At 44.5% G+C, this 15,073-nt stretch overlaps 1 protein-coding gene across 3 annotated transcripts in view; it reads left to right on the forward strand.

Moving 5' to 3' along the window:
* Positions 1-563: 563 nt before the first annotated feature.
* The window catches only part of msrb1a (methionine sulfoxide reductase B1a), a 29,771-nt gene continuing 15,261 nt past the window's right edge, over positions 564-15,073 (forward strand). For 2 of the 3 annotated variants that reach the window (XM_070901234.1, XM_070901235.1), the window contains exons 1-3: positions 564-701; positions 2,154-2,296; positions 2,839-2,953. In XM_070901234.1, coding sequence (XP_070757335.1) covers positions 647-701; positions 2,154-2,296; positions 2,839-2,953 — 313 coding nt within the window. In that variant the 5' untranslated portion in view covers positions 564-646. Of the gene's footprint in view, positions 702-2,153; positions 2,297-2,838; positions 2,954-5,564; positions 6,939-15,073 lie in introns of those variants that run through there. The other variant, XM_070901233.1, reaches the window with a different exon arrangement.

The raw sequence follows: 15,073 nt of genomic DNA on the forward strand, positions 1-15,073 counted from the left end.
GCTGTTTAATTCTGGCCTCTTGCACATCACCGATTTTAATCACTCCACCATTGACGGCCTGCTGTTGCCTAGGCCACAAGTTCTGGAATTCCTTCCCAAAACTTCTCCTCCCCTCTATTCTCTGTTAAGACGCTCCTTAAAACCTACCTCTTTGACCAAGCTTTTGGTCACCTGCGCTAATGTCTCCTTATGTGACTCGGTGTCAAAACATGTTTGATAACGCTCCCGTGACGCGGCTTGGGACGTTTTACTATGTTAAAGGCACGATATAAATACAAGTTGTTGTATGGGCCATAAATGCTGCCTTTCTCTCACCCCGAAAAGAAATATTTTGAAGGGGGTGGGGGGGGGGAATAAACTTGCGAAGAGCTCCTTTTTTCCCTAATTGATCAGCTGCTTGGCTCGCTTCCGCCGCGCGGTGGCGGCCTCGCCGGATCCAGGCCGTGACTGCAGCTGGCCCGGGAGGGTGGGTCCGGGGGCCCAGCTTGCTGGCCAGCGCGGCCAGGCTTTAGCCCCGCCCCCGCCAGCACCTGGCCCCGCCCCCGCCCCCGCAGCAGCTCGGAGACTCGCACATGCGCGCGCTCCAACGGTTGTCGCCGGCTCGAGCGGAGCTTCCAACGTCCGCGGGTCAGCGCAGAGACAGCAAATGGCGTTCTGTTCCTTCTTCGGCGGAGAGATTTACAAGGATTACTTTGAAAGCGGTCAGTCTGGGGTAGTGGGATGGGATGAGCGAGTGTTTCTCCCACACCCGCCCCCTCCCCCTATGCTTTGGGATTTAGTTGGCGGTAAAATGGCGAGTTTGGAGAAAGTGCGCAGCAGCTCTGCACCTGAAATTCGTCTGTGAAACCGAGAGAGAGAGTTCGATATGTGGGACCGAGAGATATGTGGGACCGAGAGAGAGGGTTCAGTCTGTGGGACCGAGAGATATGTGGGACCGAGAGAGAGGGTTCAGTCTGTGGGACCGAGAGATATGTGGGACCGAGAGAGAGGGTTCGAAATGTGGGACCGAGAGAGAGAGTTCGAAATGTGGGACCGAGAGATATGTGGGACCGAGAGAGAGAGTTCGATATGTGGGACCGAGAGAGAGAGAGTTCATTACCTGTGGGACCGAGAGATATGTGGGACCGAGAGAGAGAGAGAGTTCAGTCTGTGGGACCGAGAGATATGTGGGACCGAGAGAGAGAGAGTTCAGTCTGTGGGACCGAGAGAGAGTTCAGTCTGTGGGACCGAGAGAGAGTTCAGTCTGTGGGACCGAGTGCCGCGCCGAGCTTAGTAGCAGAGAAAAGTTCACAGTTTAGCCACGGTTGTGATATCTATTCCTGCATTATTTGGTTTCACCCTTGACACAAAACTGTGCCAATAACTTAGTGATTTGTTTTAAATTGATAAATCTGTGCTGACCTGTTACTGTGGGACCGAAAGAGGGTTTGCAGTAAATCAGAGTAGTTCAAATAAAAAAAGACTTGGTTATAAAGCGCTTTTTATCACCATGGGACGTCCCAAAGCTATTTTTGGAGTGTAGTCACTGTTGTAATGCAGGAAATGAGCTAGCCGATTTGTGCACAGCAAGCTCCCACAAACAGCAATGTGATGATGGACAGATAATCTTTTTAGTGATGTTAATTGAGATAAATATTGGCCAGGACACTGGGGATAACTCCCCTACTCCTCTTCGAAATAGTGCCATGCGATCTAACACATCCGCCGAGAGGACAGACGGGGCCTCGGTTTCACGTTTCCTCCGATAGCACCTCCGACAGTGCAGCGAACTCAGTAATGCCGTGGGGTGACAGACTAGATTTATGTGCTCCGAGACAAGAGTGCTACCCACTGATCCACGACTGACGGGGCATTTAAAATAATGTCACGTAGCTCTCAGTTATTTTGGAGTAAGCTGAAGACTGGTGTTTGCTGATTTCATTTCATGACACTCACTTCAATATATTAGATTTTATATTTCAGGTGTAAAAATGTATGTGTTCATTGGGATGTAGGGAAAACTGCCAATGTGATTTTACCTTACAAGAGATTTATTTAGTGATATGGGGACATGTATTCTGCAATTGCTCTAAATGTTATTGTGCAGCTTGTTCATTTTCAATTCTGTTGGCAGAATGTTAGTCTCCTTTAAACATTGTTTCTTTTCAATGCAGGTATATACATCTGTTCAAAGTGTGGGCATGAATTGTTTTCAAGTAAATCAAAATATGACCATTCCTCACCATGGCCTGCTTTTACTGAAACCATTCATCCAGATAGTTTATCTAAAAAAATGGAAAGCAAAAATGCTCTAAAGGTAGGATGTCAATGTGGTATTAAATGGAATATTTAAGATTATTTCACGTATATCTGATAATATATCTGTTAGTATTTGATATTACCTAGTCTGGGCCATAATCAGCGGTGATATATGGCCAGTGCAATGTGACTCTCCTTTTAACTCTTAAAATAACTTTCTGCTTTTTGGATGGGAAGCCTGACCGCTTTTGACCAATTCCTGATCTGGTTTGCACCTTATCTAGTTGACCGCTATAAAAGATGAGGGGTGAAGAGGGCATGGAGGGCGGGGAAAGAGCATGTATTATTTAAAAATATACAACCACTAGCCAGTGAGTAATGAACTACGTGAACTTTCTGACATCACAGAATTCGCAATAAAACACACATATTAATGAACGGCGCTTTCCTGCTCAATTACAAAACTCCAGGACTGCTTGTAACAAAATTTGTCATCTTTGGAGAACCTCCCATCTTCTGGCAAGTCTGCATGTAATGGTTGTGATCATTTTGAAAAAGGTGCCCAAGTAGAAAATGTTAATTTTCAAATTTCTATTCCAGGTTTCTTGTGGAAAGTGTGGGAATGGTCTTGGTCACGAGTTTCTCGATGACGGGCCCAAGCGAGGCCAGTCACGTTTCTGAATATTCAGCAGCTCGTTGAAATTTGTCCCTAGTGGTAAGTGCATTGTGGCCAATTCAACTTGCAACAGCTCAATATATGGCTGAAGAACAGTAATTTCTCACTAGTATGGTTTTGTTTTTTTTCTCTCCATTTATTTTACATACCCGTTTCAGGTTAGTTTTATAAATTTAAATCCAGTTCACCTCAACCAGCTTTGAAGCTGAAACCTACAGTAAGGAGCAATAAGATAAATCAGAAATGATGGTGCTTAATAAAATCCCTGTATCAACTGAATCAGAACTGTTTGCAATCTAGATTTTGCAGCATCTCTTCCCATCTCCAATAAAGTCGAATTTGGCTTTAAAAATAATTTTTGGACTTGTAATATCCTTTTTTTCCTGCACATTTAAGTTGAAGCAAATTGGGATGCTGCTTTTGGTAGTAAGTTTATTTGCTGCTGCTGTTAATGTTGACATTTCAACATGCAATCAATTCCGCTTGATTTTCTGCCAGTAAAAATGCTTGTTACATTTATCAAATGTAACTCGCAGTTGAATCTGATAAAGGAACACGTGATTTATAAAATGTGCAGCTATGGCAGATGGAATTTAATATGGACAGGTACAAATTACTGCAAACTGAGCAGCTTAAGTATTTTCAGAATAACTAAGGATAAAGCTGAGCGAGATCTTTGGGTATTAATAGACTTGGTTCTTAATAGCTGAACTCCAGGATATAGTCGACCTATTTACTGAGGCATACGAAAGCATGGGCCTTACGCTAAACATCTGTAAGACAAAGGTCCTTCACCAGCCTGTCCCCGCTGTACAGCACTGCCCCCAATCATCAAGATCCATGGTGCGGCACTTGACAACGTGGACCATTTCCCATACCTCAGGAGCCTCTTATCAACAAAAGCAGACATTGATCCAGAGATTCAACACTGCCTCCAGTGCAACCTTCGGCCGCCTGAGGAAAAGAGTTCGAAGACCCGACCCTCAAACCTATCACCAAGTTCATGGTCTTGCAGGGCTGTAGTAATACCCGCGCTCCTGTATGGCTCAGAGGCATGGGCGATGTAGAAGACATCTCAAGTCGCTGGAGATGTATCAGCAACGATGTCTCCGCAAGATCCTACAAATCCCCTGGGAGGACAGGCGCACTAACATCGGTGTCCTCGTCCAGGCTAACATCCCCTGCATTGAAGCACTGACCACACTCTTAGCTTCGCTGGGCAGGCCACATAGTTCGCATGCCAGACACGAGACTCCCAAAGCAAGTGCTCTACTTGGAGCTCCTTCACGGCAAACGAGCCAAAGGTGGGCAGCGGAAACGTTACAAGGACATTCTCAAAGCCTCCCTGATAAATTGCAACATCCCCACTGACACCTGGGAGTCCTTGGCCAAAGACCGCTCTAATTGGAGAGAGTGCATCCAGGAGGAGGGTGTTGAGCACCTCGAGTCTCATCACCGAGAGCATGCAGAAATCAAGCGCAGGCAGCGGAAAGAGCGTGCGGCAAACCAGCCCCACCCATCCCTTCCTTCAACGACTATCTGTCCCACCTGTGACCGAGTCTGTGGCTCTCGTATTGGACTGTTCAGCCACCAAAGAACTCACTTCAGAAGTGGAAGCAAGTTTTCCTCGATTCCGAGGGACTCCCTATGATGATGATGGCTTAATAGCAAATCAGAGCAGGGCAACAAGCAACAAAGCAATTAGAATACTGGAGTATAAAAGCAAATAGATAGCCAAAACAAGAGTGGAAGTCAGAGGAGGTTATTGTTTAAACTATACAGTGCATTAGTCATATTACACCTACAGAGTTCTACCCCAGCTTTGGTGACGAGACAACAGGAAGGCATTTAAAGCCCTGGAAATGGTCCCGGAGAGAGTTAGACAACTGAGCCCTAGTGAGGACTGAGTTATAAAGATAGACTGGAGGAATCTGGCTTTTCAGGCTTGAAAGGAGGTGACTAAGAGGGGATCTCTGATGCCCCGCAAGATGGTCTAAAGGTAAATCAAAAGCTAGTTCAAATTAAACACATTTGGATGAACTCCAGCAAATGTTTTGGTGCAACTGACTGACTACGGGGTTTACAACAAAAAGCATTTTGAGCAAAACTCTCATCACCAATAGTTCAGTGTTAGCATTTCTGTAGTAGTCTTAAATTTATAAGTTTAATTTAAGAGTATTGTAGCTTTAACTGCATTAAGGTATTTGATAAGGGGATGGTATCAAAGTTGATGTGCCAATTTTTAACCTTTTGCATTTTGACTTAATTTCATTGTTATTTAATTTTAAATAGTACTGCTAGTATTTTTCAAATGTCTGGAAATACTTAAACCTGTGAAGCCTGATTCATTGAGATTTTTTCTGTTTATGTATAGTCATTGTTTTGACTAGTAAATACAGTAATTCAGTAGACTTGTTCTAGTCGTTATTTCTAAAGCTATCTGCATATGGTGTAGATGCAGATAAAAATAATGTAAAACTGCTAAGCAAATTGTTCCTTTTCATTTCAAATTGACTGGATTTTATTGGACTACTTTTATTGGACTTTTTAAATAGATTTTAAATACTTTCAAATGAACCAGTTATCAAAAGACCAAAAATAATAAATGTGTTGATGTGCAAAATATAAATTGTCTTTTTTTCATTTGCAGTCAATGGACCACTTGTGGAAAAATAAGACGAGCATGGAACTGGTTTTTTGCATCAATTGGAGATTATAATGTTTTTAAAATGCCCTGTAACTAAAAATATAAAGTACAGAATTACTATTTCCTCTAGGAAATAGCAACAAAGAACTCTGTTGGTATTTTTTTGGTGGTTAGTCATTACATGAAGTTTTCTGGATAAACTCTTCCTTGAATGTCCAGGAAATAGATACTTGCATGATTACACTGACAAAAATACTTGCTGTGTTAAGTGGGGCATGATTTTTAAATGTTATAATCTAATCATTTTTGAAAGTGCCAAGCAAAACACAATGTGGGGGTAGGAAATCTTTTGGAATGGCACATTTTTCTCTGGAATTTGCAACAGAAATCAGTCTTGATCTTTTGTTAAAATTATGTTTTGTTCACATGTATCTTAAGGCAACATTTTAGTTTTGAACTTATCAGTTGAAGCAAAAACTGTACTTGTTATCTTAACTAAATAGTATCTCTGATAAATTTTGCAATACGATGCAAAACCAGCATTGCTTTAGCTATACATTTATATATTGTATTAAATTATTGTAAGTACTGTGTAAAAAATATATTTTGTAGTAAAGAAGAAAACTAATGGGGGAGAATCACCATGGCTGACAGGGAATTATGGTCCACTATAAATCTTGGCATTGTGACCAATGTTGGTGTCAGTGCTGATAATGAAGTAGGGAACTAATTGCAATGGCACCAGTGCATTAGGCAGTGACTTTTCACCTCTGACCTCAGCTCTCAGTTTGTATCACTATGCCCGCTCTTGGGGCTCAATTTTGGCCACGGCTTGCTCCAATTTTTTTGGAGTAAGTTGGTTTTTCTGGCGTAAGTTTAAAAAAAGTCACTTTCCCCAATAAACTTGCTCCAGAGTAAATCCGTTGGGTACGATTTTTTTTTGGTTTTTTTTTCAAAAGGGGGTGTTCCAGTTTTGGTCATTTATGTCACTTTGGCCAGCTAAAACTTACTCCAAATCAACTTGGGTCAGCGTATGTGGCCAGTTCTGAAAAACCTTGCAGGCAGTTAAGAAAGCGGCGCACATTAGTACATCGGCGGACATTAGGCCAGGGATAGGGGAGGGGAGGGAAGGGAACCGGAGAGGACCTGAAACTAAACAACCAAGCACCAAACATTGCAAGGAAAAGCTCAAACAATTAAAATACTAATAGAAATTAAGTAAATCCTACCTTAATCTTTAAAGTTGGCCCGGGAAGACCTGTGCGTGAGGCCATTTGGCAAGAAGAGCACCTGGAGTCCAGTCATCCAGAGCTAGGGGCGGCTGCAAATGAACGGGGGTGTGTGGAAGCAGAGCAACTGAACGCAGCATCGGTTGGGGGGTGGGGGGGCGAAGCAGAGCGACCGAACGTGGCATCGGTGGGGGTGGGGAGGAAGGAGAGAGAGAGAGATACTGCCCTTTAAATCAACAGGGAGGCTGGGGAGGGGGGCGGAGGAGGGAGGCAGGTCATAGACCTGGGGGGGGGGGGGGGGGGGGGGGGGGTTACAAGACCCAAGGAGAGGACAAAGGACCTTTGGGTGTGGTCCATCTGGAGAGAGAGAGAGAGAACTGCAAACCTGTGCTGTGCTGCCTACTTTGACCTTTGAAAGTTTAACTTTATGGGAGCAATACTCACAATGCCATACCTTTTGCGAGCGTTCTGCATCATTGTCATTGTGCTATGTAGGAGACAATTGATTAGAGCTCATCACATCAGGAACATCAGAGCCCGTAGGCTGCTGGGCAGGAGGCCTTACCCACCTCTGCAATTTCGAGTCAGGTGTTCGTACCTGGACCTGAGTGATGGAAAGTGTGTCAGAAGGCTGCGTTTCCGCACAGAAGTTGTCCGTGAGATCTGTGACTTGCTGAGACCAGACCTACAGCCAAGAAGCAGCAGGTGGACTGCTTTGTCAGTTGAACTGCTTTGTCAGTTGAAGTGAAGGTTACTGCTGCACTTTCCTTCTATGCCTCCGGATCGTTTCAATCTACAACTGGAGATGTGTGTGCCATATCTCAACGTGCAATACATGTTTCCATTCACCAAGTCACGGCTGTACTGTGTGCGTGGAGGAATGACTTCATCAAGTTCCCAATGACTGGCCAAGCAATGTATGAGCGGACTGTGGGGTTCTCAAGGATTGCTGGCTTCCCAAAGGTACAGGGCTCCATTGATTGTACCCACATTGCCTTGCGAGCACCTTTGGAGGATGCCGAGATGTACAGGAATAGAGAAGGCTTCCGCTCCATTAATGTGAAGCTCATGTGTGACGACATGCATCGCATCATGTCAGTCGATGCAAGATACCCTGGTAGCATCCATGATGCGTTCATCTTACGCGACAGCTTTATATCAGAAATGTTTGAGCAGCAGCCAGAAGGGAAGAACTGGCTACTGGATACGGCCTCACCACCTGGCTCATGTCGCCCCTATGCGTAACCCGGACGGAAGCTGACCGTGAATACAAGTTGCAAATTGTGACGCGCAGCATCATAGAGAGGATCATTAACACAACACAAGATTAGGAACAGCTCCAAAAAATAAACACGTCCATGCGGGATAGCTGTCGCTGAGCCCTCGGGCATCAGCAAAGCATTCGCGGATGAGCTACTGGCGCAAGGCTTGAGCAATCGTTAAGGGGGCACGATGGCCCGCCCTCCTCCGATGTCCTGCTCCGGCCTCAGGCTCTTACGACGCGCAGCATCATAGAGAGGATCGTGAAACAGCGTTTCCGATGCCTGGACCATTCTGGAGGTTACTTGCAATACTCCCCCGAGATTGTTGGTCAGTTCACTGTCTGCTGCATAACTTAGCCATCATGAGGCAGTCGCACCTGCTAGTGGAAGAAGACCCACCTGAGGTGAGAGTGGCTGATGATGATGTGGAAGATACAGGTGGCTAGCAGGTGGAGGATGATGATGATGAGGAAACCATGCAAGTGTCTTAGGCCGGAGCAGGATGTCGGAGGAGGGGGGCAATCGTGTCCCCTTAACAATTGCTCGAGCCTTGCGCCAGTAGTTCATCCGTGAACGCTTTGCTGATTCCTGAGGACTCAGTGACAACTATCCCAAATGGACATGTTTGTTTTTTGGAGCTCTACCTAATCTTGCGTTGTGTTAATGGAACATGATTCAGTTTTAATGTAAAATATATTTTATTCAAAACTTTGCAATGCACTTAACTTTAGTGTAATACAAGAATAATTTTATCAAACTTTACTCTAAGATTACGTACAAACTTGTAAACTTACATAACTTACAAAAAAAATCAAATGTAAGAACAGTTAGAACAGTGAGTGAAGTGATAATAAAAAACAAATAGCAGCAGCAAAGAAAGGCTGCACCCATCTCTCATCCCCCTTAGTCTAAGGCCGCCCGCTGCGTTTGGTCTTGGATTCTCCACCACCCCTGCCCGCAGGCGATGGTGCAGTGTTTCTGGGGTACACACCAAGATTCTTCTTTCAAACATCTCGGCCACTGGACACCTCCTTGAGGGGTGGGGGGGGCGTCAGCGTCACGTGCCAAGTTGGAGAGCCCAGGCAGCGTTGGAGGGCGTGGCTTTGGGCTGTTCAGAGTTTGGAGTGGCAGTTGATTCTGTCAATGGGCGCGGGGTCTGGGCACGTTCCCGTATTGCAGCAGCTAACTCACGCATGGTCTCATGCACCCTGACAGTGTCTCACCAGTCTGAAACATTCCCTCCCTCATGGCCTTGGTCATTGCAACTGTTGTCCTTTCCACTACCTCCTGATATTCCATCCCTCATGGCCACCATTCCCTCACTGATGGGACACTATTCCCTCACTGATGTTAGCGGATATGGTTTCCATTTCCCGTGCCATTAATGTTAACTTCTCCCACCAGTCCCGCTACGTCCTCACTCACCCCAGTTATGGTGTCCAGGAGTGATCGGGTAAGGTCAATGCTATGATCTGAACCACATCTGTTGCATCCTGCATCTCAGGAGAGCGTGGTCGATTTCTCCTTCCTTCCCCTGCCCCTAGATTTGGCTCACAGCATCGCAGTGGGAGGCATAGGCTGGGACGGTGGGACGGTGGGACCCTGGGTGTTCCCTGCTGATTTCCAACACCACTGAGACCTGCAACCTTGGACGGTGGGGCCATGGGTGTGCAATGCTGTGGCATAACGCCACTACCACTGGAACCCGCACCCTCGGACGCTGGAAACCTTATAATTTCGAACCGCTAATCACAGAAGGGCCTGGCAAGTCAGATATGTTGACCTCCAAGATTCAGTAGAACACTCCTATCATCAAACCCCTCCCCCATCCACTCAAAGTGCCCCTCACGCCCATGTTGGTCTGGAGGGTTGATCGTCTCATCAGGCTCCTCCACGTCTGAATCATGATTTGGATCATCGGGATTGTCCTCAAGTTCTGCAAAATATAACAGAACAGTCAAATGGTCAGCAGTAGAGGAGGGGGCAGGATGGGTTGCATGAGTAGGTTGATTTGAAGGGCTACGATGAATTCTCATGACTTACCCTTCGCGTGTGGGCCCAGCTTGTGCAGTGCTGATTGTTTTTCTCCAGGCAGGACCCATCAAAGCAGCGACCCTCTCTTCCAAGGGTGTCAGTGGGTGCAGACTTGCCGGTCCTCCTCCTATTCGAGTTGTTTCCCTTTTGTTGTGGGATAGTTTCTTCTGCAAAGATGAAAATGCAGCATTTTAGAGAGGGTATCTTTCTGCTGGGTGGAACATATGCAGCTGGTCACATTTACAATTGAAATTGCATTGAATAAATGGAAATATTACACTGACTACTTGACCAAGGTCCTGACACTTTTTACACTGGCTTCCAGATCTCTTGGTGTTCACCGATGTGCAGAATTCTTCTGCAACTTGGTTCCAGCGTTTCTTCATCCCTTTTGTGTGACCTCTGCTGGTATCCAGGTGCTGCCGTCTGTTCTCAATGACAGTAACTAGTTTCGATTTCGTTATGCAAGAAATTCTTTGTTCTTGGTGTACGTTGCTGCTCTGAGACACTCAGCACTTTTGCAATGCTCTGATACACTTTTCCACTGCACTTAGACACACGGTGATTTTTCAAAACACAATGATCCCAAACACAGTCCTTACTTAGCATACAAACAGCACCTTCTGTCACTTTTCCAGGCATGCAGCACTTAATTTGAGGAACCAACACAGGCAGGACACTGCTGCTTATATTCAGCAGTTAATTCAGTTCAGAGCTCTCCTGGCATGAAAACAAAACCAATTGCGATTACCTTTAAAAATGGCCGTGCGCTAAGTTTCGGCGCTACTGAGCATATGCACACATCGGACGCGACACCACTGCGCATTCGGGCAGCTGTCGGCACTGTTTTCGGCGCAGGGCTGTAGCTCCGCCCCATACTGCACTTTATACGCCGCGCCAGGACCCGGGACACACAGCAGAGTGGCGAGGGTGGGGGCACATTTTTTCCATTTTGGGCGCATCTAGGGTAAGTGCGCCAAAAAAAGGGGTTGGGGGAAATTGAGCCCTTAGTTACCAGATGTCATTTGTGGTTGCTGTTGGTCATGCCCACTAGATTCTTTCTTCTCTTCGTGCCACCCCCACCCCTCCTTCCTCAACTATGTTACTTTAAGGTGTGGAGAATAAGTAGCCGGTTAATATTCTGAGACTTATTTTTTAAAAATTGGGTGGGGGTGGGTGTTGGCGGTGGAGCAAGTGAAGAATAAAATTTAAGATTGAGGTTTACCTGTTCACTGGTTCTTTTAGCATTATACACTTTGCTTGGATGAAATGTTTCTCTTTGGATTTTAAATGTACAATATATGTACTGTAGATTTTTCTAAATTAAAAAATATTTTGAATCTTGCAGTTCATTTATTTCACCAACAGCTTTGCTTTCTTTTCTTTAACTTGGAGTGACTTTAATGTGAATGGAAAAAAATGATTAAGTAACGTAGGCATGAGGAAATGAACTTGCCTGATGTGTAGGGTGTTCGTTTTCCACTCTGGTTCATAGACCTCGGGAATTACAGGAAGGGCTCCATGTAACGCAAAGTTTAAGCTTAAACCCAACTGTTAGTTTATTACACAAAAACCAACTAAAAATTGCAGAACAATACTTCCGAGAGATGGATCGAAGACATACAATCACCCATCCAGCCAGTTGCTGCTGTTGTCGATTGTAGGCTCGTGGAGCTCGAGAAGATGTTGGGTCCCAGCTGTTTGCTGTGCCTTGGTCACGAAATGTGTAACCCTTATAGATGGTTAAGTGTGTAAATGCACCACCTGGTATGCTATTGAGCCATATGTAGCATCACGGTGCCGGAGGGACTGGAGTGCATCATCACCCCCGGCAACCAAATTTTAATTTGACTTGATATGTTTTAAAGTTTAATTTGTTTTAATTGCCGGGTTTTAGTGTCCCCCTCCCCTTTTATAGGGGGCACTTGTAAATTATGATTTTAATGCCCCAAAAAAAATCACGAAAGGAAAAAAAAACACAAAAACCCCCCAAAAAAAGAGGGCAGTTATAAGTGCCTGGAGTGTCCCCCAGATCGGGAGGGGCACTCGATCTAATGTTTATTTTGTACTCCCTAAAAGAGTTGTAGCATCACGGTGCCTAGTCTATGCTAATTTTCGTCTGCTTGGACCATTGGCGAGGATGAAGTATGTCAGTGCGCATTGTCTGAGTCCTCGTGAAAAATAACGTGTGGTGAGGTACTAGTGTACTGCTTGCACTTGTGGCACTGAGTCCTCTTCAGGATAAGAGGAGACAAAATTGAGAGGGGGACAACAAGGATGGACATGTATGGAATGAAACATGTCAATTTAAAACTGACTACTCTGCAGGGAAAAGAGTTATAATGCAAGTATGTACTTTTGTTTACTTTTCCTTTCAACATCCCATACCGTTCTAAAGTTACAGGAGCTAAAATGGAAAATGAGCATACATAGTAATGGCAAGCAAAAGATTATTCATTCTGTAAATGTTTATTTTGATTCTTGTGGAGCATTCAAAACTCAAGTGCACAGACACAAAATGAGAATGTCAGCTTTGCTCCAGGGGCTAACAGAAAGCAGAGTCAGGATAAATGGGTCCTTTTCGGGTTGGAAATCGGTGGTTAGTGGTGTGCCACAGGGATCGGTGCTGGGACCACAACTGTTTACAATATACATAGATGACCTGGAAGAGGGGACAGGGTGTAGTGTAACAAAATTTGCAGATGACACAAAGATTAATGGGAAAGTGGGTTGTGTAGAGGACACAGAGGCTGTAGAGAGATTTAGATAGTTTATGCGAATGGGCTAAGGTTTGGCAGATGGAATACAATGTTGGAAAGTGTGAGGTCATCCACCTTGGGGGGGGGGGGGGGGGGGGGGAAACAATAAAAGGGAATATTATTTGAATGGGGAGAAATTACAACATGCTGCGGTGCAGAGGGACCTGGGGGTCCTTGTGCATGAATCCCAAAAAGTTATTTTGCATGTGCAGTAGGTAATCAGGAAGGCGAATGGAATGTTGGCCTTCATTGCGAGAGGGATGGAGTACAAAAGCAGGGAGATCCTGCTGCAACTGTACAGGGTATTGGTGAAGCCGTACCTGGAGTACTGCGTGTAGTTTTGGTCACTTTACTTAAGGAAGGATATACTAGCTTTGGAAGGGGGTACAGAGACGATTCACTAGGCTGATTCCGGAGATGAGGGGGTTACCTTATGATAGATTGAGTAGACTGGGACTTTACTCGTTGGAGTTCAGAAGGATGAGGGGGTATCTTATAGAAACATTTAAAATAATGAAAGGGATAGACAAAATAGAGGCAGAGAGGGTGTTTCCACTGGTCGGGGAGACTAGATCTAGGGGGCACAGCCTCAAAATACAGGGGAGCCAATTTAAAACTGAGTTGAGAAGGAATTTCTTCTCCCAGAGGGTTGTGAATCTCTGCAATTCTCTGCCCAAGGAAGCAGTTGAGGCTAGCTCATTGAATGTATTCAAATCACAGATAATTAGATTTTTAACTAATAAGGGAATTAAGGGTTACGGGGAGCGGGCGGGTAAGTGGAATCCACGGCCAGATCAGCCATGATCTTGTTGAATGGCAGAGCAGGCTCGAGGGGCTAGATGGCCTACTCCTGTTCCTAATTCTTATGTTCTTATGTCCTCCGCAGCCAGTGAGCCGGCTTTTAAATTGAAAAAAACGTGCATGTGCGGATGTTTGAATTGGCCGTTAAAGGGGCTGTGCCGCTCAAAATAAATGTTACGGGGAACATTGGATGTCAGTATAATGTCTTCACATTGTGAATCCTATTTATTGTAGGTTTGATTTCAGACCAGACTTCTGTTAACACTCACAATGCCAGATAAATTTTGGATTTTTAATACTGGCCAGTTTTCAATTGCTATTTGAGGGGAGAAGGTTGTACTGGTGTAGTGTTTGTTACATCTGTACTAAGTTCACTAGAAAAAGAAAATGCATTTTTCTTGCACCTTTCACATGCTCAAGGCATCCCAAAATGCTTTACGCTCAATTCATTATTTTTGAAGCATAGTTAGTGTTTTGTAGGTATGTGCAGGGTCCAGGAAACAGCATTGAGATAAATGACCAGTGATCAGTTTTAGTAATAATGATTGAGGGTTCAATGTTGGCCAGAGCATCGGAAAAACTCTTCTTCTTCTCTTCCAATAGTGCATGGATCTTTTACATCCCCCTGAGATGGTAGATTTGGTTTATCAACACATTCCATGGGCCTTGAACACATAACCTGACCCAGCCAAGATTACTACTGTTGTGTCAAGGCTGACACCTATTGTGAGGTGTTTGCAGTGCAGGCTGTATGCATTAATGTTGGTAGCTGTTTGCCAGCCTACAGCTATTACTTCTTCCCTTATTTGAAGTAAGCTAATGCCAAAAAGTTTTATTTTTAATATAGTGCAATTTGAATACATTCAGTCCTGCTGTTTAACTATACATGTGCTTGATCTAAACCTGTTTCTTTCATTTAACACAAAGCAAGCTTTGAAAGTTCCAATATCCGCTTTAATTTAGATTATGAATACTGTAATTTTAACTGGTCACCAATTGTCATAAAATTTCAGTTGGAAATCTGAATTTGAGATGACCTTAGCCCTTAATGTTTCATCTGAAAGGCAGCACCTCTGACAGTACTGCACTGAATTGTCAGCCCACATGCTCAAATCTCTGAACTGGGGCTTGAACCCATGACTCAGACATGAGCTAAGGCTAAATTTGATAGAGCAACTAAAACAAGGAAGTTGGGTAAGGTTATTCAACAACGCTTCAATAGAAGAGAAATGGAAATATTTGAAAAATAATACGTGTACAATATTGAGCATGTAGGATAAATGTATTCTTAAAATCAAAAAGCTCAAACTAAGCAAACCTGACGCTAAATGGATTAACAGAAAGAAAGAGCAGTTTGCTTGATCGGAGTCCCTGCCACTACCCATTCCATCAGCAGTGAAATGTAGCTGCAGTATGTACAACCTACA

This window comes from Pristiophorus japonicus, chromosome 15, assembly GCF_044704955.1.
Source record: "Pristiophorus japonicus isolate sPriJap1 chromosome 15, sPriJap1.hap1, whole genome shotgun sequence".
Lineage (NCBI taxonomy): Eukaryota > Metazoa > Chordata > Chondrichthyes > Pristiophoridae > Pristiophorus > Pristiophorus japonicus.